Source organism: Notolabrus celidotus, chromosome 12 (genome assembly GCF_009762535.1).
Source record: "Notolabrus celidotus isolate fNotCel1 chromosome 12, fNotCel1.pri, whole genome shotgun sequence".
NCBI classification, from domain to species: domain Eukaryota; kingdom Metazoa; phylum Chordata; class Actinopteri; order Labriformes; family Labridae; genus Notolabrus; species Notolabrus celidotus.
In genome coordinates, this window is record NC_048283.1 from 16,716,997 (window position 1) to 16,742,584 (window position 25,588).

Genomic DNA, 25,588 nt, shown 5'->3' on the forward strand with positions numbered 1-25,588 from the left:
CGCTTAAGCTACGAGTGGCCTTTCCAGAATCTGAAAGGTATTGTATTTTGCGGAAACTGTCCAAACCTGGCAACATCGGAAATAAGTAAAGGCAGTCTTTGTGTTTGAATGTGATGTTTCGAGATTATTGTTAGACATGAAAAAAATAAAAATAAAACAGGATATATTAAAAACAAAAAATGAATATGATCCATCTTAAGTTAAATTCGATGTGTTATTTCTGTGCTATTTTTTTATACTGCATTTACTGCAACGTAATTTCCGAGAATGTGCTCTGATGAGATCAAATACTACGTAACTTTTATTCTCATGTGATGTTTTCAGTGACTGACAGGTTAGCATGGTTACAACACCCGTACACACGTGTTGAAGTTATGTGTTCCTTCTGGAGCCCGATGGACAGGAGCAACTATCACACTTTGGAGGAGCTCTAAACCCAGAGAGGGATGACTGTGTTCATGTCGGTAGATGCTTGGTTGCTTTAAAACGTCGGACGTTAGCTAAACTAATTAGCTAAACAAGGTTAGCCAAAGAGCTATTTTCATCAAGTTATCTAGAATTATATTAAATAACTGGCAAACCAAGCTAAACTTTCAGTGGCTGTGTATTATCCCAGCTTCTTACGTTACATATTGTACACGTTTAATGTCAATTTGTGTCTTGTTTTGAGGAGGCAGTATGAGTGGTCAAAGTCCTGCGTCTTCAGCCAATGGAGGCATTACCCCAGTCCAACAGATGGTGGCGTCCTGCTCCGGGGCGATCCTCACATCTTTGCTCGGTGAGATACCTAAACTGATTCTTTTTCATGTGCATCATTTTAATCAAACGGATGTTCTACTTGTATCCACTTATGTGGCGCAAGATCTCTGCAAATAATTACTCTATTTATTTTATTTTATTTAACCAGGAGAGAACCACATTGAGATTAAAAATCTCTTTTTCAAGTGTGTCCTGGCCAAGATCAGCAGCAGCACATTCCCGAAAATGTACACATAATTCTAAAACATTACAACATATCATGGGTTTCAGAACAAAAGTCATCAGTCAAAGCATCTACAAACAAGCATTTTCCTCAAGAGCCTTCAGTCTGCTTTTAAACATATTTAAAGAGACAAGCTCACTCAAACCAGCAGCAGGTTCCAGGCTGCAGGGGCAGCATATCTAAAACTCCTTTTACCCATTTCAAGACGCACTTTGGGGACTGAAAGCAAATGCAAGTTTTGTGACTGGGTCACAGAGCGGAGACTGTAGCTTCCAGTATCTTTTCAATCAATCAATCAATCAATCAATCAATCAATCAATCAATCTTTATTTATATAGCACCTTTCATACAAATCAAATGCAACCCAAAGTGCTTTACAGCACAAAAACAAGAGAGAAGCAGAAATAAAACAATGGCAAGACATATTAGGGGAATATAATAATAATAACAATAAAAATAAAAAAATACACATTTAAATTAAAATAACATAAATTAAAATAGAGACTAATGCACACCAAAAATAAAATATGTGTAATTAAAATAAGTAAAAGCATCAAAATTAAGAATACAAATAGTTAAAATAAATAGATTTAAAAAGGTAAGGATAAGAGTTGAAAATAAAATTAAGGCTAAAAATCTCAATAAAACTGAGTAGATAAATAAAAATAAATGAATGAATGAATAAATACATAAAGATAGAATAAGATAACAGTTAAAATTACTAAAATGATAATGCAACATTTAAATCAATATTACAGTTAAAGGTAAGTAATAAAATTGTTAAACCCTACATACAAGCCAGACTGAATAAATACGTTTTTAGTTTACGTTTAAAAGTCTCAATATCTCTGTCAGCTCCTCTCAGATACTCCGGCAGGCTGCTCTATAGTTTGGGAGTGTAGTGGCTGAAAGCAGCTTCACCAAATGTTTTTGTTCTCCTCTGAGGAACAGCTAAAAGAGAGGAGCCGGAGGATCTGAGAGGCCTTCCTGGTTTATACACTGACAGGATCTCTGATATGTAATCTGGTGCAAGGCCATGCAGTGCCTTAAAAACTAGTAAAATAATTTTAAAATCAATACGAAAAGCAACAGGCAGCCAATGTAAAGGTTTTAAAATATGCGTAATGTGTGCTCTCCTTTTAATAAAATTGCATAAATACGAAGGAAGCAAGTTAAGAATCACCTTTTTAAACAAGGACATGCCAATGATGTAGCCTACGGGTAGACAATGCAATCCATCCAACTGGAGCACACAGGGAGCAGTGATGGGTTAGAGATTTAAAATCTGTAATGAACCTCAGAGCTCCATGAAAAATGGTGTCCAGAGAATGGAGGCAATGAGTGGATGCATGCATATATAAAAAATCACCATAATCACATCACTCTACACATGTTCTACGCATTATGTCCAAGTACGATAATGTATTAAAACTATAGTATGTACTGATAAGATTAAAACACTTACGTCATGACACATTTTACCTTATGTCACTATGCCAACTTTATTAAAACCTATTATACAATCATACATGTATCAAAAAGGATAGTAAATCTTAATTTTGCATAGAAAGCATAACATTTAGTAGCAATTTTATAGTTAGGTTAGGTTAGAGAACCTGTGGGGGAAATTCATGTGCCACAAGAGTCACAAATAACACAGTCACACCATTACCATTTGAGGCCTCATTAAGAGCTATGGGTCAGATCCATAACTACAAATGTTCATTAAAAAATCTAAATGCTGCAGGAACAAAGGACCTTCTAAGAGTGGAACTACGGCATCACCAATCGCTCCCTCAAGGAGCTTCTCAGTCCATTAAAAACATTGTGCAGGGGATTGCCTTCAAAGATCAGAACAGTTTTCAATTTAGTCCTAGTTCTCTTCTCTAAGGTAACCTCAAGAGAGTCAGGGGTAATCCCAATTACAGAATCAGCCTTTCTGATCAGCTTATTTATTATTTTTCTGTCATCAAGACAAATGCTGCCCCCCAGCAAAGCACAGCATAGAAGAGGACACTAGCCAAGATTCCCTGATAAAAAACATAAAGTAGGTTCCTGCTGATGTCGAGCAATCGTAGTTTCCTTAGGAAGAAGAGTCTTGCCTGAGCCTTTTTAAATAGAACCTCTGTGGGGTTTTTCTGTTTAATTTATTGTCAAGCACGACACCGAGATATTTATAAAATAGTGTTCCTAATAGATTAATAGTGTTCCTATTAATTCTGTAAATAAAGTCTCTTCTTTTTTCAGTCACTCCTTTGGATGTTGTGAAGATCAGACTGCAAGCACAGAAAAATCCCTTCCCCAAAGGTAGGATCAATAGTAGCTGTGGTGCGTTAGTATCATTTTTAACACAGGCACTATAAAGTTACTAATTTTATTTCCACATTGTCTTTCAGGGAAATGCTTTGTCTTCTGCAATGGACTTATGGATCATATATGTGTGTGTGAAAACGGCAACTCCAGGGCCTGGTACAAAGCCCCAGGTCATTTCAACGGCACCCTGGTGAGAATTTCATGTCATATTTCTAAATAAGTCGTAAAAAGGGACAGTTACCATTTTTCCTGTCATGTTTGTGTTGTGATTTACTGACTGATAAAGGGTTGTTTGGGTGTGTGTAAAGTAGAGCAACACCATCAAATTATAAAAGACAGCCCCAGACCTTCTCACAGCATGTCTCTACATTGACTCTGTGTGTTTTCACAGGATGCCTTGGTCAAGATAATGCGCAATGAAGGCATAAAGTCGTTGTGGAGCGGTCTACCTCCAACCCTGTGAGTTGAAGTCTCTTGTGTCTGTATAGTTCCTATTTTTCACTCTAGTCAGCCTACTCTCTTCTTGAGGCTGACTCATTGAGCAAATGCATTTGGTTGGAAGTCACTTCTTCCGTAGCTCACATACTCATTAAGGCTGTTTTAGTTTCAAATGTACATATTAGTGGCAAACCACCCAGGATTTTCTCGAAAGCTGATTACCAAAGAGTGTTTTATGGCAAGTATATGGGTTTTGTCTTTAATAAATCATGCTCATTCATTTATCTGTGATTTTTTTTTGTGGTTGACTTTTTTTTTTCCATGCCTGGAATAATTTGAATGGAAGCGTAATTTGTGCATACTGAATATATTTATTATGTCTAGTGTGATGGCAGTCCCTGCTACAGTGATCTACTTTACATGCTATGACCAGCTGTGTGCAGCGCTGAGGCTCAGGATGGGAAACTACTCCCAAGAGGCTCCTCTTGTGGCTGGAGCCATCGCTAGAGGTAAGCTGAACACTTTTTAATAACTGGCAGACAGAGGACACATTGCTGTTCTTGATAACAAAATTAGAATGGAATATTTACATTTAACAGAAATGTATTCTAAAATTATAACAACAAATGTATTCAGGATGGTTGAATTATTACAGTACTTTAATGCTGCTGCTGGTTATGTTTCTGTCTAATTTTCTAAGGGCAACCATTCTTTCTTTTTGCCCTGCCGCCCTGACCCTTTTCTTTGTCAGGAAGATTTTTTTCTCTTGTTTTCATCCATAGTACAGTATCTCACAAAAGTGAGTACACCCCTCACATTTCTTCTAAAGATAATGCACAAGAAAGTCCGCAAACAATCTGCTAAAGACAAGCAAACTAAGCACATGGATTACTGGAGCCATGTCTTGTGGTCTGATGAAACCAAGATTAACTTATTTGGTTCAGATGGTGTCAAGCGTGTGTGGCGGCGCCCAAGTGAGGAGTACAACGACAAGTGTGTCTTGCCTACAGTCAAGCATGGTGGTGGAAGTGTCATGGTCTGGGGCTGCATGAGTGCTGCCGGTACTGGGGAGCTACAGTTCATTAAGGGAACCATGAATGCCAACATGTACTGTGACATACTGAAGCAGAGCATGATCCCCTCCCTTCAAAAACTGGGCCACAGGGCAATATTCCAACATGATAATGAGGAAGAGGGTTACATTGGCAACCTGTGAAGCTCTGGTGAACTCCATGCCCAAGAGGGTTAAGGCAGTGCTGGAAAATAATGGTGGCCACATAAAATATTGACACTTTGGGTCCAGTTTTGACATTTTCACTTAGGGGTGTACTCACTTTTGTTGCCGGTGCTTTAGACATTAATGGCTGTGTGTTGAGTTATTTTGAGGGGACAGTAAATTTACACTGTTAAAGCTGTACACTGACTACTTTACATTATATCAAAGTGTCTTCTCTTCAGTGTTGCCCCATGAAAAGATATAATTAAATATGTGCAGAAATGTGAGGGATGTACTCACTTTTGTGAGATACTGCATGTTTTGATGTACTTTCTTTCCTCTCCCATCAGTGGGGTCAGCAACAGTGATCAGCCCTCTAGAACTGATCCGTACAAAGATGCAGTCTCAGAAACAGTCATACAGGGAGCTGACCGCCTGCATTCGCTCAGCAGTGGAAACAGAGGGCTGGCTGTCTCTGTGGAGAGGTTTGGGACCTACGTTGTTAAGAGACGTGCCATTCTCAGCCATGTATTGGTACAACTACGAGCAGAGCAAGAGATGGCTGTGTGAACGATACAACACAAGAGAGGCCACATTTACCATCACCTTCTTATCTGGAGCGCTGTCTGGCTCCGTAAGTGCATCTTCAAACCATTCGGTGTAGATGAGGATGCTGATTAATTTGATCAAGAATCACAATTCCTAAACAGAGCTTTATCGAATCATTCATGTAGCAACTAATACATATTTTTCTTTCAGATTGCCTCCATTATCACGTTACCGTTTGATGTTGTCAAAACAAGAAGGCAGGTGGAGCTGGGAGAGCTGCAAGCCAAAAACCGTGAGCATGGCATCAACTGTGTTTTGTCTATTTAATTATTTAGTATAGTGAGTGGTTTAGAAGATTCATGTTTTTATTCTTTTTTACTGTTTAGATCAGGGGTGTCAAACTCATGTCAGTTCAGGGGCCACATACAGCCCAAGTTGATCTGAAGTGGGCCGGACCAGTAAAATCATAACATAATAACCCATAAATAATGACAACTCTAAATGTTTCCCTTTGTTTTAGTGCAAAAAAGTACAAGTACATTCTGAAAATGTTCACATTTAATGAACTGTCTTTGAACAAAAACAGCTGTTGTATTTTTCTCCATGATGAGTCTCATAGTGGGCCGACTATTTTACTATGTAAGCCCTATAACCTGCTGCGAACACACCAAACACACAGGTTACACATTCACCTGACACAGAGTGTAATGTTTACTGCAAAAGAACAGAGAGATTATAATAATGAACATGGTAAAGTTGATTGTTTTGGACCCCTCAGCTCCAGCATGAACAGTTTGCTTGCTGGACAGTGTTGTATGCAGGGGTGTAGTGCTAGTGTTAGTAGTTAGTGGATCATCTTAAAGTGCTCTAAAAAGTCTTTATGAATCTGAACCGGATTATGCAAACCACAAGAAATCTATTTCTCACTTTGAGAAAAAAAGTCCCAGGAAAAAGGGCCGTCCAGGTGCGCTCCGTCAACACTATGATTTTATGCGACCCCCAGAGGACAAATTTGAAATAGTAGGTACTTTTATTAACACATTTGAAACACGAGTTGTTTTAAGGGTGGATAAGCTCATCCGACAGGCTGTGTGTAACTACTATTGTTCATAATATAAACTGAGTCTGTTGCGGTCAGTTGAATTTCACTGTTGCCTTTGTCTTCTCAGTATCCCATGAGGTCTCTTCCTCCACCTTCAGTGTGATGAGCAGGATTGTGGCACAGGACGGTGTCAGCGGTCTGTTTGCAGGTTGATATTTTAGTCATTATTTTTATTGATCGTAGATTTACATTAATGAATGGCAGGTCATTGATTCTCTCCCCTGCCACCTCTCTACCAGGTTTCCTCCCCAGGCTGATCAAAGTAGCCCCTGCCTGCGCTATCATGATCAGCACTTACGAGTTTGGGAAAGCCTTTTTCCGCCAACACAACCAGGAGAGGATGCTTGGGTCGCTGCAGACCAGCAACACCTGATAGTTCACCTGTCACTTCTCTCCAAATCAAACCCCACTACAACTACTGCTGAGATACCCCAGAATGAAGAGGCTTATGTTGCCAAATAAGAAACACAAGCAGAAATGGAAAGGAAAAAAGAATGGACTGCTTGATCCATTTCTATATAACAATATATAATATATGATCTAATGTATGAGACATGTTTTTTATTAAGGATATTTGTAATTAATGTTTTATGTTCACCGCTATTGATCCTGTACGCACAGCTGAAATGAAGTGTTTTGTCTCATAAGTTCAAATCAAAATGTTTTGATTCATTTTTCAGCCAGTAGATAGCAGGTGCAGTTTTGTGTAGTTTTCTTACACTGAGGTCATGTGCATTGTGCCTGAAGTCATTACATCACAGATGTAAGCGTGATCTTTATTTTACTCCTGTGTGTGTGTGTCACTCTGAGTCAGTGTTTCCACTGTCAAATGATTCCTTTCTTAGTACTTTCAGTCCCTGTTAACTGTGAATGTGTGAGATGGAAAAAAAACACAAAAAGTAAATATTTTGCCATCACAACAACAGTATGAAGCTGTGAGAGTTTGACCCCTTGAGACTGAGACATGTCATCTCAAAGATTTAATATAAGTACAGACTTCTCTGAGAATTGTTGTCTTCCATTAGCTTACACAAGCTTCATCCACACCTGTTCAGTGATGATGAGAAACTCAAATGTCACTATTAAATTTGTACTGTTTAAATAAGTGGAGTTTATTCAAAATGAAGCCTATAAAAGCAAATACATACAATGAAAGAAATACTGCATGGCTGTGCAAATGACTGCTTCAACGAGCTAAAGGCAAAGTCATGAGCTCAGTGTTGAGGTACGCAGCCATTCACCAATAATGCAAATCACATTATACTGATACTCTGCCAATACACTTGTTTCTCTTCACAGATCAATGTGTTGCAAGATAACCTCAAACAGTCCCACTTCAGATCATAGGTCTGAGTGCAAGGAGTGATCTATTTGCTGTAACTAACCATTGATACACTGCATTTGAATATTTAAAGGCTAGAACAGCAGAAGTCTGTCTGATAAAGCTGATCTTTAAATTAAACCCCAGAATTAAGGGGTTAAAAATAATCCTAATGATGGTTAACAGAACAAAACGGTGACACTGCATTATGACCAATGCTGGTAACATAACACTTATTAAATTAAAACAGTGAGAAATGTGAGATATCATCTGATAAAAGTGGAAATACAGTCAGCATAAATTAATTTCTGTTCTAGAAAATACTTTAGAGGCAGTGATCTCAGCAGCACTCAAAAAAAGACCTTTCAGCTGCTGGAAATGTCTTGTAGTGACAAAAGAGTTTTGTGTTTTCTCCTGAACTTTGATCACAAGCTTTTTTCAGCATGCTCAAATCTCTCACAAATCTTCTCACAGAGGGGGTGAAGAGGGAAAGCTTACTCATCACTGTCTTAATACTGTAAAGTGGTGTGGTAACTCTAATGCCAACTTACTGTTATTTCAATCAGTTACAAAGATTGAGAACAAAAACGTGATTTTTTCAGATAAAAAGAATGGCAACAAAAAAAAGGACAATAATTTAAGCATGTTGATTGAGCTGGAAACTCTCTAAAAAGTAAACAAACATTCATAAGACATTACTGGGTTTCATAGAGCTGGTGTGGAGGTCAACACAGTCCTAAAAAAACATGCAACACCACACTCTCTGCAAGCAGTCCTGACTTCCTTCTGTTAAAGCTTTAGGCTCCACCAACAAAACAAATGACTACACACAGCAAATCAATATCACCTACACTTAGAAAGTTCTAGGATTGTTTGGCCCTGGTGGTTGTGTGTTTTATTCTTTTTGTTTTGTATTCTTTTTTAGCTATGAAGGAGTGATGCCAGGGCTGCAGATCTCTGTCGCAGGGCTAGCCAAACACTCGTTGGACCTCATGCTGGTCAGAGATTTGTAGCTGGTGACTGACGTCAGGGATCCACACAGACCTCTTAGAGAGGGGGTTTCTTCTTTACCTGGAAGTGATGACACACATCGATGAATGCTCATTTTAGAGAGAAGAAAACAACATTTAAGTGATAAAGTACCTTGGTCGAGCCAGTGTGTGCTGCTGGCCGGTCGGGCCTCCAGACTCAGAGTGTGCGATGGCTCGAGGGAAGTTTGAGAGAGGCTCATGTCTGCAGACAGCTGCTCCAGACTCTGGAAGCTCTTGCTACAAAGAAAGAGAGAAAAAGAGTGATCAATTAAGACTGCACAGACAACTAGAGCTGTCACAAACATTGTAACATTTTCAAAAGTAAAAAGAGGGGGCACCAATCTGGCTCAGCAGTTAAACTGCATTCCTATGCACAGAGGCTAAAGTCCTGGTAGTAGGCAGGTTCAATTCCCCCTGTAGGCTTTTGCTACATATCATTCCCTGTTCTCTCTTCCCTGTTTCTTACTCTTTCCACTGTCCTATCCTCTGAATAAACGAAAAAGGCCAACAATTTCATGTCCCAGGTACAAAAACTTGATAATCTGCTTTTCTAAATAAAAATTTAAACTGCATATATTTTGATTTGAATACAGTGTGTGAGACAAAAACAGCATCATCCTAGGTCTTGAAGTGTTCTACACAAATCTGAGAAAAACTTTCATCCTGGACATCCAACAAGTTCTTGGAGAAAAGTTGTCTTTGTGATTTAGAAACAATTAAAACACACACTACACTACAGATAGTATATAAAGATAGATGCTTGGCAAATTAAGTATATCGTTACCACGGAGAGTTGTTATGATAGTGGATCCTTCCCCAATGCTAACCATAGATGATCTATTCTCAGTACATGTTGGTATTGACCACAACACTGTCCTGGCTGCTGGACAGTCAAGTGAAGTAGTTCAAGCTAGCAGTACATGAAGTAAGAGTCATGAAGTAAATAATGTTTTCAATCATCACTGATCATCATTACTGTAAGGGCTGGATGGTTTCAAAAGTACCCCTGAAAATCCCTTAAATCAAACTGCTACCAAAATAAGTCTGACACTGTACCCCAGTTCAAGACCTAGCTATCTGACCTCACCTTTGTACTGCACATGGAGAAAATCCAGTATGGCATGATGGGCAATCTTACCAAATTTTTTCAACATCTAGCAGCCTTTTTCTGATTATCTTGCCCGATTGGACAGAGTTCACGGACAGTGACTGATTTTACTGCTCACCGCTTAACATTTGTCTTGAGAAATATTGTGCTAGTGATGCCATGTAGCATAATGTCCTGCAATGTAAGCCCTGTTTTGTTTGTTTTTTTGATTGTTTTTGTTTTGTTTTGTTTGTTTTTCAGTCTGACTTTATTCTTTATACTCTGTAAAACTTTCTGAAAATCTTAATAAAAACATTGTTTAAAAAATAAACAAAAATGCTACCAAAATTGAATAAAATTTGCAGTGATGTCATCAAATAAATGATAAATATTACAACCTACAATAAGAATATATTTTTCTCCCATTGATACTTTAAACTTGTGATTTGTTTTTTCCAGTCTGGTGAATGTTAATTATTGTTGTATTGAATACTACATGTCTTAGATTCATTGATGATCCAAATGGCTCTAATAATATGATATTTATTTGCAGCCACAGACATAACTTAAGTAAATCTTGCGGCTGGTCCACTCATCTACTTACTCCTCCCACTGTCCCCTGCTCTTCCTGTACAGCAGTGTATCCAAGGCAACAGCGTTAGCATCCAAGGCAACAGGAGACGGCCACTGATTGGTCAGATGGGCTGTCAGCTCCTGTCTGGACCGTAAGTCATTGTTCTTCAATACCGTCCTACAGAAAGACAGACAGGGTGCAGAGTTAGAGACAAAAATATATTAAATAACCCCGACTGAAGTAGAAACAGAAGAGAGTATGAGCATTAAGCAGTCTGACTGACAGCTACAAATCTTTTCTGGTGAGAAAAAAAAGAGACAAACAAGGTGCTGGTTTAGCTGTTAGAGCTGGAGCTCCAAACACAGAGGCTACAGTCCTCATTGCAGTGGTCGCAGGTTCAATTCCTGTTAACAACCCTTTGCTGCATGTTTTCCCCCTATACATGTTTTCTCCTGTCTCTCTTTGCTTTCTATCAAAGGCAAAAATGCACACTTGTTTACTCTGCATGCTTTTGATTGTCTACTCTATTGTTTTCATTGCTTTGTGTTTTCTGTGTGCCTCTGCTTCATCACTTGTATTGTTTTTAGTGCAATGCTACAATGATGTTTCGTAAGTCATCATTTTCTCCTTCTATTCACATTTTTAACACCGTCCAACATTTTTGGAAATAAGATTGTTATTCGTTTCTTGTGCACTCTGTGAAGCAGTTTGGCTGCCTTCAGGTATAAAATGTGGTATATCATTTCATTTATCTACACTTGTTGATCAATAATAAAAATATATATTTAAAAGAAAAGCTGCCATCATCGCTAGAGTCGGTCATCTCTCAATTGGGAGGTTCGGGATTTGATTCTAGGGTTTTCAACACGCCAAAGTGTCCTTGGGCACTTCACACCAAAACTGCCAGCAGTGTGTGAATGGGATCAGTTAATGCTTTAAATAGCAGCCTCTGCCGTCTGTGTATGAATGAGGTGTGAATGGGTGAATATGACATGTAATGCAAAAGTGCTTTGAGAGGTCAGAAGCAAGTGAAAGCGCTTTATAAACACAGTCCATTTACCATACTACAAACTTAATCTATAACAGAAAACTGACACTTTCATTTTCAATTGTTATAATCTTCCACTCAATATTACACGACGAGGTCACGGATATTTCAGTGACTCATTTCAGGGCTTCTTTGAGGGTGTTGATGATAAAATGCGTATTGATAGTATTCACATATGTTATGTCACAAGCATTGGTATGTAGCTCAAAAATACTGCAACATTCAGGCTCTATAAACTACGTGCCACCTCTGATCTCTACAGCCTACACAAAGGATATCTCACACACTTGTCTCTAAAAGTCAAATCTGTGAACTGTGAACGCCTCCTTCTCCTCTACTCTTCTCTGCTGCTGCTTTTCACTCTATTTGCATTTGAAAACATCCACTGACTCATCGCTCCATCTTGAGAACACAGCTTTGTTCCCAGAGACCGTGACACAAACCCTCTTGACAGACTTTGCCGCCTACGTAAAATTAGTGCTCAGTCTTTCCCGCTGATTAGAACTTTAATGGAAAGACTCAGTGCTGATTCAGCTTTCTCTCTTGGCTAAAAAGCAGCACCAACTGCGATTGATTCACCAACACATAAATAACAAACAACCTGCAGCCTCCAAGCGTCGTGCTGCGTGCGTCCTGACTCCTGAATGTCAGGCTCACAGCTGGATCTGCTGCAGAGTTATCCAGTGCCTCTTACTTTCAGGGACCTCATGTGACACACACACACACACAAACACACACATTCACTTGTGGTCCTGAACTCACAGTTGGTCCTGCAGCTCCAGTACGATATATTCAAGCTGCTCTTTCTCCAGTGTGTGTGAGAGATGTGCGTCTTCCAGGCTCTGCTGAAGTGCTTTGTTATGAGACACGGCCTCTGACAGCTGGGCTTCTCGCAGACGGACTAGCTCTTCCAGGTAACCCTGAGACACACACACACAAAGTTGTTCATTTCTTTGTTTTCTGCTATGTCTGAATACACATCTGCATTTCCCCATTACGGCTCATAGCAGGTATAATATCTGGAGGGCAGAGTAACAGCTGAAGCCACATAGGGAAAATTACAAATGCTGTATGAGCAAGAAGAAACATCAAGCCGAATCAGTGTTTGTCAGTTCCCTCCTGGCATTTCACACATGGAGCCTCTAATTGTCATACAGACATCAGGCAAAATGTCACATCAGCATAAATTACAGACCAATTATTCATACAAAAATAGCCCACACACACAAACACAGGTGCTACCTTCTGCTCTAGCGCCATGCGATACTTCTGCTCAAAGCGTTTGCACTTGCTGACCAGGTTGCTCTGCTCAGTGAAAATAGAGGCAGCAGTTGCCGCTTTGTCGGGGGTGCTGCTCTCACTGCCGCTGCTCCCCAGAGTCCTCATCTCCTCCTCATCACTGCTGATGCTGTCTGCACTGCACAGAGAGCCAACAAGTGATGCTTGTTAGTCCACAATATACCACAAGCCCCCTGAGGAAAAGCTGAAGTATTTTCTTTCATAGCTTAAGATGACTTTTTTTACGTATACAAATAAACTGAATTACTTCTGAGTGAACTTCAAGTAAGGCGTGTAGTCGATCACGGCGGGGCAGCTGCCGTCCAGACCCTCTCCTTTTAGACAGAAACTACAGAGAAAAAAAGGGTGGTGAAATCAAAGCATCATCTCCCCTTTAGGCAGATACAGTGATGTGCCACACTCTTTCAAGGCAGAAACTAGAGATGAAATGTACTCCAAGGGAAGCTCAGTGACTTCAGGGTTTTCATCTATCTATCCCCTTGTGTCAGTTTCTTTTCCAACTTTGACAAAAATGTGTACGTTACACTTTTATTATTCATAATTAAATCATCTCAAATCTCAACTGTTATTATGAGCTACATTATCACGATGACAATCTGATCAACCTAAGCACTGTCAGAGTAGTTGTTAACCTTCCTGATGAGCCTGTGATTGAAATGTATTTCATGCTTTACATAAAACAGCTGTGCAACAAGGAGAGATGGTGAGACTGAAGGTCTGCAGTAAAAAACAGAACAACATGATTGGCACCTGAAGTCAATGGTGTTGAGCCCGATGAGTGTGTCTGCTAACAGCCCCGCCTCTTCTCCCAGCATGATCGCTCCATCTTCATAAAACCTCCTACAGTTGACACATTCACACATTATTAAACTCGTTTTTTTTCAGCTCACTCCCCTTGGGGACTAGATTAAAAAAATAGATCATTCAAACCTGGTCGTTTTAAGGTCTCTCAGTGCAGATGAGATGTATTCTGATAATCTCTTCTCCATCAGGACCACTCTGATCCATGCCCTGCCCTGCAGAGACAGACACAGAGCTTTAATCAGAAGCTTGTATCCCGAGTGAAACTCAAAACAGGATTACAAAGGAGGCTAGCTGTAGTGCATGCTAAATGCTAATGTTGGTATGCTAATATTCTTATGATGACAATGTTAAAATGTTATATGTTGCAGGTGTAGGTTATCATATTCACCATCTTACGTTTGCTCACTAGCACAAAGCATTAAGTAGAGAGGAGGCTGATTTTTGCCTGATCATGGAACAAGATGAAAATTAGAGATCTTCAAAAAGAATACAAATAATGTTTTGAGGGACCATAAGATAAATAATCAAACAGATTAGACCTGGAACAAAAAAAGTCAAGCTTCTCTTGGGATAAGAGTGAAAATTAGGAATTCATCAATCACAATTACCAGAACTGTCTAAGAGGCATTATATTTGTAGAAAAGTTTATGCTAATGCAATAAGTCTAGTATTACTGACAGAGAAAACCCCTTGTTGGGGCCACATTTTAAGTTCAGTCAGATAACTCACATTTACTAAAGATAAAGTTTATTGCAGCATACAGTAATGTGTTTGGCGTATGGGCTCTGAAACTCATTACTCCTCGTAGATTATTTAAATTCAGACATTTAGGAGTAATGAGATAGGACTAACCCCCCTCGGAGCCCGCAGGTGGGTGCCAGGGAGGAGGGGGGTATGAAGTTTGCACACAGCACTGAGCAGGACAGCAGGAGCAAAGCAGAGGCAGAGACAGGGAGACTTGCAACTTAAATAGACTGCCAAATGAGAGGATGTTGAGATCAGCTGATAAGGAGGATGATGACGTGAGTTTGAATGAGCGCATCTCGAGTTGTCTGCCTGAACTAGCTTGCAGGTGGCGCTCCATTTTTGAATTGAGGAATGAAAACTGGCAAGTTATATCTAAGTTGAATTATCAAGTTTTAAATGATTGAACACCATTATTAATATTATACCAGATAAATCTGTTCACTTATCTTAGTTATGTAATGAAGAGCGCAGCCTTTAAACGGGCAGTGATTTTGTCTCTTTCAAGGGTTACCTGGCATTGAGCAAAAGCTTTTTAACCCAATTTCAAATCTATCCGTTAAACTATTGTGTTTTGTTTCTGCTGGAAAAGTCAACCAGAGTCTGTTGTCTATAAAAGTTCCAGTTACTGCAGGAAAAACCCCTGTGAATGCTTTATGACAAGTGTGCTTCTGTAAATTGTCGCCTAACCTCAGGTGGCAAAATGAAGCAGATTTGATTCGCCATTTCACCCCTACAAGTTCCAGGAAAATGGTGATATGGCTGGCACACAGATTTAACAATTACATGCTAATAAAACCCAATGGTGAAAATAAAGCTCATGAAATGCCTTGTTGGTGGTTTACATGCTGTTTTTTTTTACTTAAATTACCCCAAAAATTAAGCTGAAAAGCAAACAGCATTGCTTTTTAGATTACCTTCTAAAAATAGACGCCATGTACATGTTTGTTTTTGATAATTGTTTGTGTGTGAGTAATAGCGAGTCTTGTTGCTCCCTTCTGTAGCCTAACTTTAAAACAATATTTGCTCCTGATGTTTGGTCTGTTGCCCCCAGGTAAAACTGAGTCATGTGTGACGCACTAGTGTGTTCCTACCACACTTTTTTGACAACTTGATATCTTAAGGGAAAATGCAAAGAAAGCTAAAATCACAAATGTCTGCTTCAGGTACAGAAATGTAGCTCAGGAAACATTAGGATCCAAAGTGGAAGATCTTAGTTTATGCAGAGCTGAGTCTGACTGTCTTTCATTTTTGGGCCAGTATTCTTATTTATCATCATACAGTAGCTGCAATTAAATCTTATCCCAAGACAGATTTATCCTCACTTTGGCTCTCGATGGCCGCACGTTCTCCATGCTCTCGATGCTCCGAATGCAGTTATGTGGGACTTTACTGCAGGCAACTTTGATGCAATCCCAGAAACTTCGAGGACTCTCATAGCCGAACCAAGTCGTCTGACCTGAGAGAAAAGACAAAGAAGCAAGGTTTCCACAAGGCTGAATGTTCCCTTCATAGCTTCCTTCCTGTCAAACAAATGTCTAGGGAGCACAGCTGAAGGGCTTTGTTCCCCAGAAATCACTCTACAGTGACATCAATTGTGCATCCAATGCTTACATATTACTTGAGAACTATTGCATAATGAATCAGCCTTGTGGGTTGGAGATATGAGGACACAACATCCTCTGCTTGCAGCTGTTATCACACATCATCCCTCTCTACTTCAAACTCTCCTAACAGCGTCAAATCAAGGCAAAATGTAAGAAAAAAAATAACATCCCATTCTGCAGTATAAAGTTTACACATGACAGCACATGTAGGTTGCTTTGGTTTTTACCTTTGAGTCGATGGCTGAGGATTTGCTCCAGGATGGAAACGAAGTTAACAAACTCTGGAGATGTGTCATCTATTGTCTCAAAACAAGAGCGGTCAAGCAGAGTCTTCACTGAGAATCTGGAAAGATGGAGAAGACAGAGTGGACATAAAGTCGTTTGAGGGTGCGGTAGCTTAAAGGGCAACTTCATGAATTTGACACATAAAGCAGAAAAGAGGATGTTTCTGATGATATTTCAGGCTTGGCATGGAAAACACAAATATACATTGAACACTGTGAGCTTTATTAGCACGTAATAAAAACATGACACTGATGGCATTATAGGAGCTGTAGGACTTAAAACTCTATTACAGCTTGACACATAAAAGTCACGACATGTTTGAAGCTTTGTGGCGTCTGCTTTTATGGTGCAGCATAAACTTAGTTGTTAAAGGGATACCATATACAGTATGTGTGTTATGTAGAAAGGGTAACTACTATCACTACTACACTAGCATCTAAATATCAACATCAATAAACTGAACTTTTCATTCTGTCACTAACTAATAACAAACTGGTCTCCTCTGTAATGAGCCTGTGATTAATACCTGTGATAAAATCAGCGATAACGTGCAGCCCACTACTACAGTCATGTGCGCTGACCGACTCTAATCCGATCAGAACTAATTAGACAGGAAGAAGAGCTAATGGACGAGGCTGCAGTGTGTCGGTGTTCGTGTTTGTTGTGCAAATGGAGCCAAATTGTGTGTAGCCTTAACATCATAAATAATCTCCTTTCATATCTCTTTATCTGGTTGCTTAGCAGCACGGTTACCACAGAGTGTCGTGCATCCTGTAAAATAAATGATTTTGTCTCATTCTGAGAATATGACTATAATCGTATATCTTGTTTATTAACTTTGTTTCAGGCTCCCCTACAGACAAGACAGCACAGATATTGCATTGACACTTACTTTATTACTGCTTCGAACATCCCACAGGGTGAATCTTAATCTTTCATGCACCAGTTACTAGAACCCTTCAATAACCTGGAACTGGAGAAACTGCTTTTTATTATGACTTATACGTGTAACACATTACTGTGAAGATGGTTTTAACATCGGCAGTAAGTCAACTCCACTTTTGAGATAAATCATTTGTACAAAAATAAATAGTTCAATAACTCTTACATAAACGTAAGAACAAGTTTACCTGTATATCATCAATTCAAGGGATTTAGAAGCAGTTGTGTAGAGGAGAGTGTTTTATATGTTTTAATCATAGACTGTATAAATAATGGACGTAGTATCCTTGACGTCACCCATCTGTTTTTGAGCACTGTTTTGAAGTCAATCATTGGCGGGAGACATATTGGAAATTTGGAACACAACCTAACTTAGGTTGAGGTAAAGAGGCAGGCTTTGAGACCCCTAGCAAACAGCTATGTGTTCCTGTCCGGGAGTCAGGTCAGTCATGTCCTTTTTTGGGCAAAACTTGTTAACTTAATATCTTCTGAACCAACGCGTTAGAAAAAAATTCACCCCCCGTACAATGTGTGTCGCTAGAGAAATTAGCTACATAGAGCCAAGCTGTTTTTTGAACCAGGCTGTAAACATGTTTATTAATGCTGCAAAGATCGTCTTTTTTGAATTGGTGTGTATGTGGCTTCCAGTGTTTCTGCAGCCAGCCTCAAGCGGATTCTCGATGAATTGCAGTTTATAACACTTCCGCATGGGCTTCATATTTTGAGACCTGAGGTTGCCGCTTTGTTTTAATCTGAAAGTCCTTAAATCCTCTAAACATCAACAGTACTGTGTATCCAAACATCTGTCTTAACCTGGCTGCTCTCAAATTTCATTTTAACTCCTGAGGCTGTTATGAAAAGTCGAGTTATCACCGTTTATAAAATAAAAGTCAGCTTGTTCCCCTTCAAAACAAAAGCATGTTATCTTTTTTCTATATATTTATAACATCATGCTTATATAGGAGAGAAGCAACATTTAAGAGACTCCACAGTGATGTGCCAAAGAAGGCACACAGCAACACAACAACACCCACAGGGCAGGGCACAATTGGAAGGCGCCAAACTTTGACATTTTGACCCATGACAGAATAACACTGGTGTGAATATTAAAATTGAGCAGCCATGAAATCCATAGTAACACAGCTGAGGCTCGCTAGGAAACCTGGATGAAATACATCAATAATTGTTCATGTTAAGACCTTTGCTGCTGTGATAAGTAAAAGACAGTGTGAGCGGGTGATCATGCTAATTAGAATCCTGACAGGGTTAGCAGTAATCCAACGTGATGGCGAGATGTCTTGTCTCGCTCTGGCGGATTGTAATCGCCTAGCCATCCATACACTATACATTATCCCTTACATCTTTGCAGTGAACAGTAATATTCAAGAGGGTCCTTGGCTTGTCTAAAAGAAGAACGCCTCTAAACATGAATGAAAAGCTGATTGAGTCAACATAAAAAAGTGACCAATTCAGCAGAGAAATGTGTTTGAGAACCAAAGTGATCAGGAGCATATTTCAAACACTGCAAGACCCTGTAACATCTGCAGAGAGACGTTTGAGGACTGATTATTTCCTTCACTTTTGTCAGGTACAAACAAATTCAGACAAACATTAACAAGATCAGCTATATGTTCCCAGAGTCCAAAATTCACTTACACTGTTTGGGATAGGTGTAACTTTTCAGCTCAAATTGCAAAACATCGAAGGTAAATGGTGGTTTCGTTTACATTTATAAAAAGAGAGGGGAGAGAACAACTTTAAAACCAGAAAATAATTGGTGCCTGCAAATTTGACCACAATGCTACAAGCTATATGGATCAATGATGAAGTGACTCAGGGTAGAAAGGTACAAACAAAGAATAAGGTTGCTGATGACAAACTTTGTAACATCATGATGATTCTGAGATTTGTGCTGATAGAAGAAGACATGGAGTCTTGGAACTCAAGACTGTTGACAACCAGCACAGGTTAATGAAAAAAGTGATGGCTCATTTAGCAGCCATCTACACTTCAGTTTGTTTAACAACAGCAGTCTGCAGGTGAGTTAGTCCATACACACTCACACTATGTGGGAAAGCATAAAAACCCCAATAATCACAGTTATAATTTTCTAAAGACAAAACATCCTGCATACAAGGCTATTCTTGAAACACAATATTTAATTGATTGATGCAAAAACATACAGAATTCACGGCCAAGAGACAATCATGGAGAGTATCTCACTCTGTACCATATCATGTGGAGTTTCACTAAAACTTGCAACAAGCTACAATAATCATGTTTCAAGATCTGCAAACTTGCTTTGGTTATACTAGTCTTTTGCCTTAATGAATAATTTCCATGTATAGCTGAAATTCCCTAAACCTCAATGCAACAATCCAACAACATTTCACAAAACAAAAAACGTTTTATAAAAAACAACATTTCACAAAACAGAAAGGGTAGGGACAACAATTGTTTCTGATTTGACAGAACCTGACATTATTTCTATCTCCCCTTCAATTCCTTCCAACTCAGGTTAATAATTAGTGCAAGGACTCAGCTGTAGTAGTTTTCTGAAATGTTGTTGTGTTGTGAAATGTTGTGTTTTCTGTAAGGTCTTTGTGTTTCCTGAAATGTTGTCGTATTTTGTCCTTCAGGGCCATCATACCTCTGGCCAAAAGTCCAAAACCAATCAAATGAATGAATGAAACATCAGTTTCAGCTCTTCCTGTTGCTATCTGTCAATTTGGCAGGCCATGATTTGATTTTCTCAACTTCAAGCTATTTGGAGGAATACAAATGCTTCTAAGATATTAATCTCCTCCGCCTTTCTTCAACTCCTGTAATATTTCATCCTCTAGTCCTTCACTTTGTCAGGCAGCCATCAAGTTTCTCACTCGTCTCCCTCCTCCGCTCAGCTTGTGCCAATCAGCAAGATTTGATAGCTGGTGTGGAGGCAGCAAGAGGTGAGGAAGGGCCAGACTTGTTAGTGAGCGAGGAGCACCTGAGTAACTACTCTTCCTTACATCTGTTTCAAGAGACACTAATGGAGGAAATCATACCTTGCACAGTCCCACAGCTGAGACCTGAAAATTGCATTTGTTCCATTGTCGGATGCCTGGCAAAGCAGCCCGAGCTAGTCGTACATTTTCAGTATGTTTTCCAACTTTCTCACTTTTCCTTTTTTACTCTTCTGTCCCAATTGCACCACAGGGATGTAGGTGAGTAACAGACATCTGCCAGCAGCACCAAGAAGACCACGGATCAATACTCTAACAGCACAACTAAAGAGAGGGGAGTGGGGCACAAGGAGGGGACATGCAACTGCACATCTCAGCATCCAAAACATGTTGAGAAATCAACTTAGAGAAGCAAGTTTATGTCCTTTGTTGTTCACTGTTTATTATGATATTACAGATACAGATTTTCCTTGACTAAATGTCTGTGAAACTTGGTCTTTGGGAAATATCACAGTTACATGATCTTATCATTTAATCAGATAAGAAGGATTAACATTTCCTGTTTGTTTTGATTGCATATCTACATTTTTGAAAAAGGGGTGGAAAATCGATGGAGGAATTTGGACTCCTTGCTTCAGTATTTCTACAATGCTTGACTTGATCCACAGTGAACTGATGATGAGTGTTTTACAAATTGAAATGTAATTTCATGAATAACTGCTCATGATGGTGGTTAGCGTGAGGGTGTAATTGTGCGTGTGCGTGTAAATAGAGGGTGTAAATATAATGGACAAAATATCAAGGAGCTATTTATTTGGGATTAGCAAACTGATGTTTGAACATTTCTAACAGTATTCCAGTGCAGCCCATCCATCATGCACTGGATGACTTTCGTCTGTTTGCATATGAAATCATATTTCTAAAAAAGGATGGAGTCACGCGGTACAGTCCTGCTCTTCCAGCTAAACCTCTCAAACACTCGCTGCTGATACATCAAACCTGCAAACCTGAAGATGTTTTCATCCTCCCTGTCAATGGAGGAAATATTAGAGTGAGGATTTCCCACCTGCACACCGTCAGCAGGTTCCTCCTCTCCACCGCAGCGCTCCTGCTGGCTCCCCGCTTGCGACTGAGATGCAGCCCCACGCCAAGCGACGCCATCATCCGGCCCGTGTCCGACGCTACGGACGGTGGCTCCGCTCCCTCTCCGAAGAAGCAGAAGCAGGGCAGGACCAGCTGTCTCCGTCACCTCCGAACAACACACGCTGCTCACATGAAGGAGGAGGGGGGGCTGGAGGAGGTGGGGAAGACACCAACCACATTCAAGTCAAATGACATATAACTTCCGGTCATTTAAAAATAAAAGCTCCTGTGACAGCTTGCTCTGCTCATTACTCCACATTTTATACAGTCTATGATTACTCCACATTCAAACTAAATACAAATGTAGGCATTCATATGAATTTACAAACAGGTTTTTCAGCTGGTAGCTATTTTGACACACAAAATTAGCTTTACATTGAAAAAATATCAGGAAACCTTCATAATAGTATAAAGATATACTACTTGTTTGTTTAAAATAAAATATGAATTACATTTTTGCCAATTTTCAAAGTGATGTTGAGGGCGGCAGACTGACTAATAACATTTAATTTATTTGTCTTTATTTTTTATTTAAAGGCACTATGAGGAGTTTTTCACCAGCTGAGAAACAGACTGAAACCAACACTGATGCCTCTTTATGACCTTCAATTAGCAAACAAAACCATAAACAACAACACTGATACCTTCTCTGTTGTCATTTTTAATGCCTTAAACCACTCAGAGGGGGTAGGTGTCTGACCACATGATTGACATTTGGCTTTAGAAACATCCTTTTTCGGCTGTTTTCATGGCAAATAATCACATTGAGTGATAAATCTGGATGTTAAAAGACAGCAGGGTGAGGTTTTTGTTGAAAACACTACTTTTGCATGTACAGAACAAGAGATAAGAGGTATCACTTTGTCCACAATGCGGCACCAATATTGATATAAATCAAAAGTTCCTCACAGCAGCTTTAAAAAATAAAAATTTTGTATTTATCTATTTACTTAATTATTTATTTACTTGATTTCGCTATTTATTTACACATATTGATTTGTATACGCTTCTTTATATCCTTTCAATTTTAATATAATATGTACTATTATTGTTGTTGTGTGTCACTGTCTGTGTGCTGTCTTGGTTTTGTGTTGTTTGCATTTAACAAAATGTCAATAAACATATCTGTGAAAAATAAAAAATAAAAATGAATTGTGCATTTTTGTTATGACGTGGTTTTGAGGGTTTGTGATCAGTTTCCATCAAGATCACCTAGTGGCATTTAAATTTACTCCTGAAGGACGACAGCGCCCTCTAGTGGCCCGAGAGAAAATAGCATATGGGTAAGGGTTATTTACTTTTTACACTCCAGTAAACTCCTCGTCTCTCTTTCCTGCTCTTTGCTCCCCTCCAGTAGGTTACATATTGTTGAAACCTCACATGAGAATATCATTGGATAAACTACAATTGTGGCCTAGTCTATATGTTGTGTGTGCGTTGCCATCATCAAGTACTTAAGTAAAAAACCTTAGGATGTAGGCATACTTATTTTAGGTGTTTTGTTCAGGTATATTTATTTAGTTTAATGTGTGTTTTGTTTCTTTTCAGCTATGGCATTATTATGAGGTGTTACGGATCATATAGTGTCCTTGATTTTGTGTCTTGATTTTTTTTTGTCCAAAAGATTAAATTGCAGATAAATATTATAAATACTAAAAAATATTGGAGAGTCTTGAAACATATTTAAAATTTTGAGCACAGCCGAAGGCGCAGAGGACTACCCCTCTTCAATAAAACATGACAGTAGTCAAGCACTTCTACTTTGACAAACAACATGACTCAATGATACAGTAACGCCTCCAGCTAAACTTAAACTTAAGACTTACCTTTTTAATCTAGCTTTAAATTTGGAGTAGTTTATTTTTAGCCCTGGACTGCATTATTATTTTTATTATTTCTATTATTATTTAAATTACTATTTGAATTATTGCTTTAGCATATATTTATCTTATTTGGTTATCTATTTATCTATTTATTTCTTGTATTCACCTGATCTTGTTAACGCTACCTTATTTTTAACTTTTCTTTCCACTATTACTTATTTTATTAATTTTACTGTATTTATTTTATTTTATTTTTAAGTATTTTATTTATAATCATGCCTTTTATAATTTTACCATTGCTGTTGTTTTCTGTCTCTGTTATTCTGTGAAGCACTTTGGGCTGCATGTTTTTATGTATGAAAGGTGCTATATAAATAAAGTTGAGTTGAGTTGAGCTGAAAGGCAGGAATGAACAACAATGCAAGAAGAGAAGTGTTTGACTCTGAAAGATTCTCATGGGAGGGTCAAGAGACCACTTGCTAAAAGAGTGTGACCTTTATACTTACTCCAGTACCTTTTTCCATCACATGATATTATGACGTATACTTATGTCAATGGATGAGTAGTGTAAAAGTGATTTGAGTGGTCAGGAAGACTAGAAAAGCGTTATATAAGTAAGTCCATTAACCATTTACCATTTAATTATTGATAAGTTTGTGTAGACATGAATAGTCCCTGTATGTTTTGACCATCCAATCAATCATTTTTAAGTGTTTTCTTCTGACTACCAGTCATGTTTTGAAACAAAGTTATATTTATCTGTTGTGTTAAAGAAGCAGCATCTACTTATCATAGGTTTTTTTTTTATTGCGTGTGTGGTTTTAGTTTCAGAACCTCTTCACCTCTGTGCAGTCAGATTATGTGGGGTAGGAAATATGAAACAAACCAATGAAAAACCACAGGAGTGATACTTTCTGTGAAGATTGTGACATTGTTAACAAAAAAAAGGTCTATGAAGGAAACACATGACATACTTGTAAATCTTAAGGCCTGAATTATCTATGACAGTGATAAGAAACGTGACTCTCTTCTGCTTTTCTTTAACTTGGAGTAAGAGTGACTGTTGGACTGAACACCAAAGTAGAGCATATCATCTGCAATACAAGGACTTCCTGTGGTTCTGAAGTTATGTGTTGTAGCCTTATCCTCATGATAATCTTAGATATCGCTCACTTTTTTTTTTTAAAACTACTTTTACAGACATGTTAAATGATAGTGAACAAACAATGACTCAGATGACGGCACAGGTTAAAGTCTGTCTTTATACTACAATATAATGACTCGTGGGGTGTCAGAGTTCAGCAGGAGGCTATATTGTGGATGTTACTTGTTTTTAAATGATCCACATTTCATCTCTCTTTTCTGGCTTGTTTCTATGAGACAGAGTAACTGGATTTTTTAAATATATATATTTCTTCTCACTTACTTTCTTGAGTTTAAACAGAAAGCCCACCCCACTTTATTTTATTGTTTTATCAGATTATTAAAAAAAACACATTTTAAATGGATATGAGCGAAACCAGTGATAATCCTAAATAACAATACTTATAAATAAGGTACTGACTGAATCATGGACATAGGCACACTTTAATATAGCTTGTAAAATGTAAATACCAACGAAGCTTAATATGTACAGAGGAAAAGTATAAGTGAATGGAAATTATCTCATTATAAGCTCCATTCACTCAAATACTTTTCACATAAGAGCTACTTCTCTTATGATATTGGTTGATTCTCCTTCAAAAGAGCAAAGTCAGAACTGTTGTCACAGTCCCTGAACTATGACTATGAAGATGATTAGGTTTAAAAATCGAAAATAATAAGACTGGAGATGCAATTTCCTTGATCAGAACAGGCAACACTAACTACTTCTAAGACTTTTACCTCAAGCAAAGGCACAATACAATGAGGTAACGTGTCAAACCTGACATCAGAAACAATATTTACACAATCAACAGGAAATAAGAGCCTGTGAGCTCAAGGGAAATGTCTACAAATAAGCCTAGAATTTGTGAAAGGTCTCATTGGGCTCAAATCACCACTTAAAATAAACGATTTCTTTATAGGCCATAGATCTATCACAGTGCAAGCAAGTGTGCTAATTAATTAGTTAAAAAGGTTCAGATTCATAGATTCAGATTCATACAAAAGCTAACGTTAGCTCTCATCTAATTCATTTCCAACCATAGCTATTCATCATCATTGACCAGGAATTAATGCATTTTCCATCCTTTCTTGTGACACCATCAAGTGTCAGTGCTAGCTAAAGAACTGGTTGAATATTAATGTTAGGCATAGACTAAGTGATTGTTTGTCAGTTTTAACTTATGCTGTTAAA

General features: G+C 38.6%; 2 protein-coding genes across 5 annotated transcripts; one reads left to right on the forward strand and one right to left on the reverse strand.

Moving 5' to 3' along the window:
• Positions 1 to 290: 290 nt before the first annotated feature.
• Positions 291 to 7,702, forward strand: slc25a40 (solute carrier family 25 member 40). Of its 3 annotated transcripts, none has more exons than XM_034697381.1 (10): positions 291 to 522; positions 674 to 778; positions 3,230 to 3,289; positions 3,379 to 3,485; positions 3,687 to 3,754; positions 4,118 to 4,242; positions 5,300 to 5,583; positions 5,709 to 5,790; positions 6,668 to 6,748; positions 6,840 to 7,702. In XM_034697381.1, the coding sequence occupies exons 2-10, from the start codon at positions 679 to 681 to the stop codon at positions 6,971 to 6,973; spliced, it is 1,041 nt and encodes a 346-aa protein (XP_034553272.1). In that variant the 5' UTR covers positions 291 to 522; positions 674 to 678; the 3' UTR covers positions 6,974 to 7,702. The 3 variants fall into 3 exon arrangements, with proteins under 3 accessions (XP_034553272.1, XP_034553271.1, XP_034553273.1); XM_034697380.1 differs by having other exon boundaries at positions 295 to 522; positions 671 to 778; XM_034697382.1 differs by having other exon boundaries at positions 295 to 522; positions 678 to 778.
• Positions 7,507 to 21,653, reverse strand: rundc3b (RUN domain containing 3b). Of its 2 annotated transcripts, none has more exons than XM_034697378.1 (11): positions 21,351 to 21,653; positions 16,343 to 16,458; positions 15,834 to 15,967; positions 13,891 to 13,976; positions 13,711 to 13,800; positions 13,208 to 13,288; positions 12,904 to 13,078; positions 12,424 to 12,581; positions 10,644 to 10,790; positions 9,065 to 9,189; positions 7,507 to 8,992 (listed from the first exon to the last, which is right to left on the reverse strand). In XM_034697378.1, the coding sequence occupies exons 1-11, from the start codon at positions 21,446 to 21,448 to the stop codon at positions 8,847 to 8,849; spliced, it is 1,356 nt and encodes a 451-aa protein (XP_034553269.1). In that variant the 5' UTR covers positions 21,449 to 21,653; the 3' UTR covers positions 7,507 to 8,846. The 2 variants fall into 2 exon arrangements, with proteins under 2 accessions (XP_034553269.1, XP_034553270.1); XM_034697379.1 differs by having other exon boundaries at positions 7,507 to 8,986; positions 21,351 to 21,588.
• Positions 21,654 to 25,588: the final 3,935 nt, after the last annotated feature.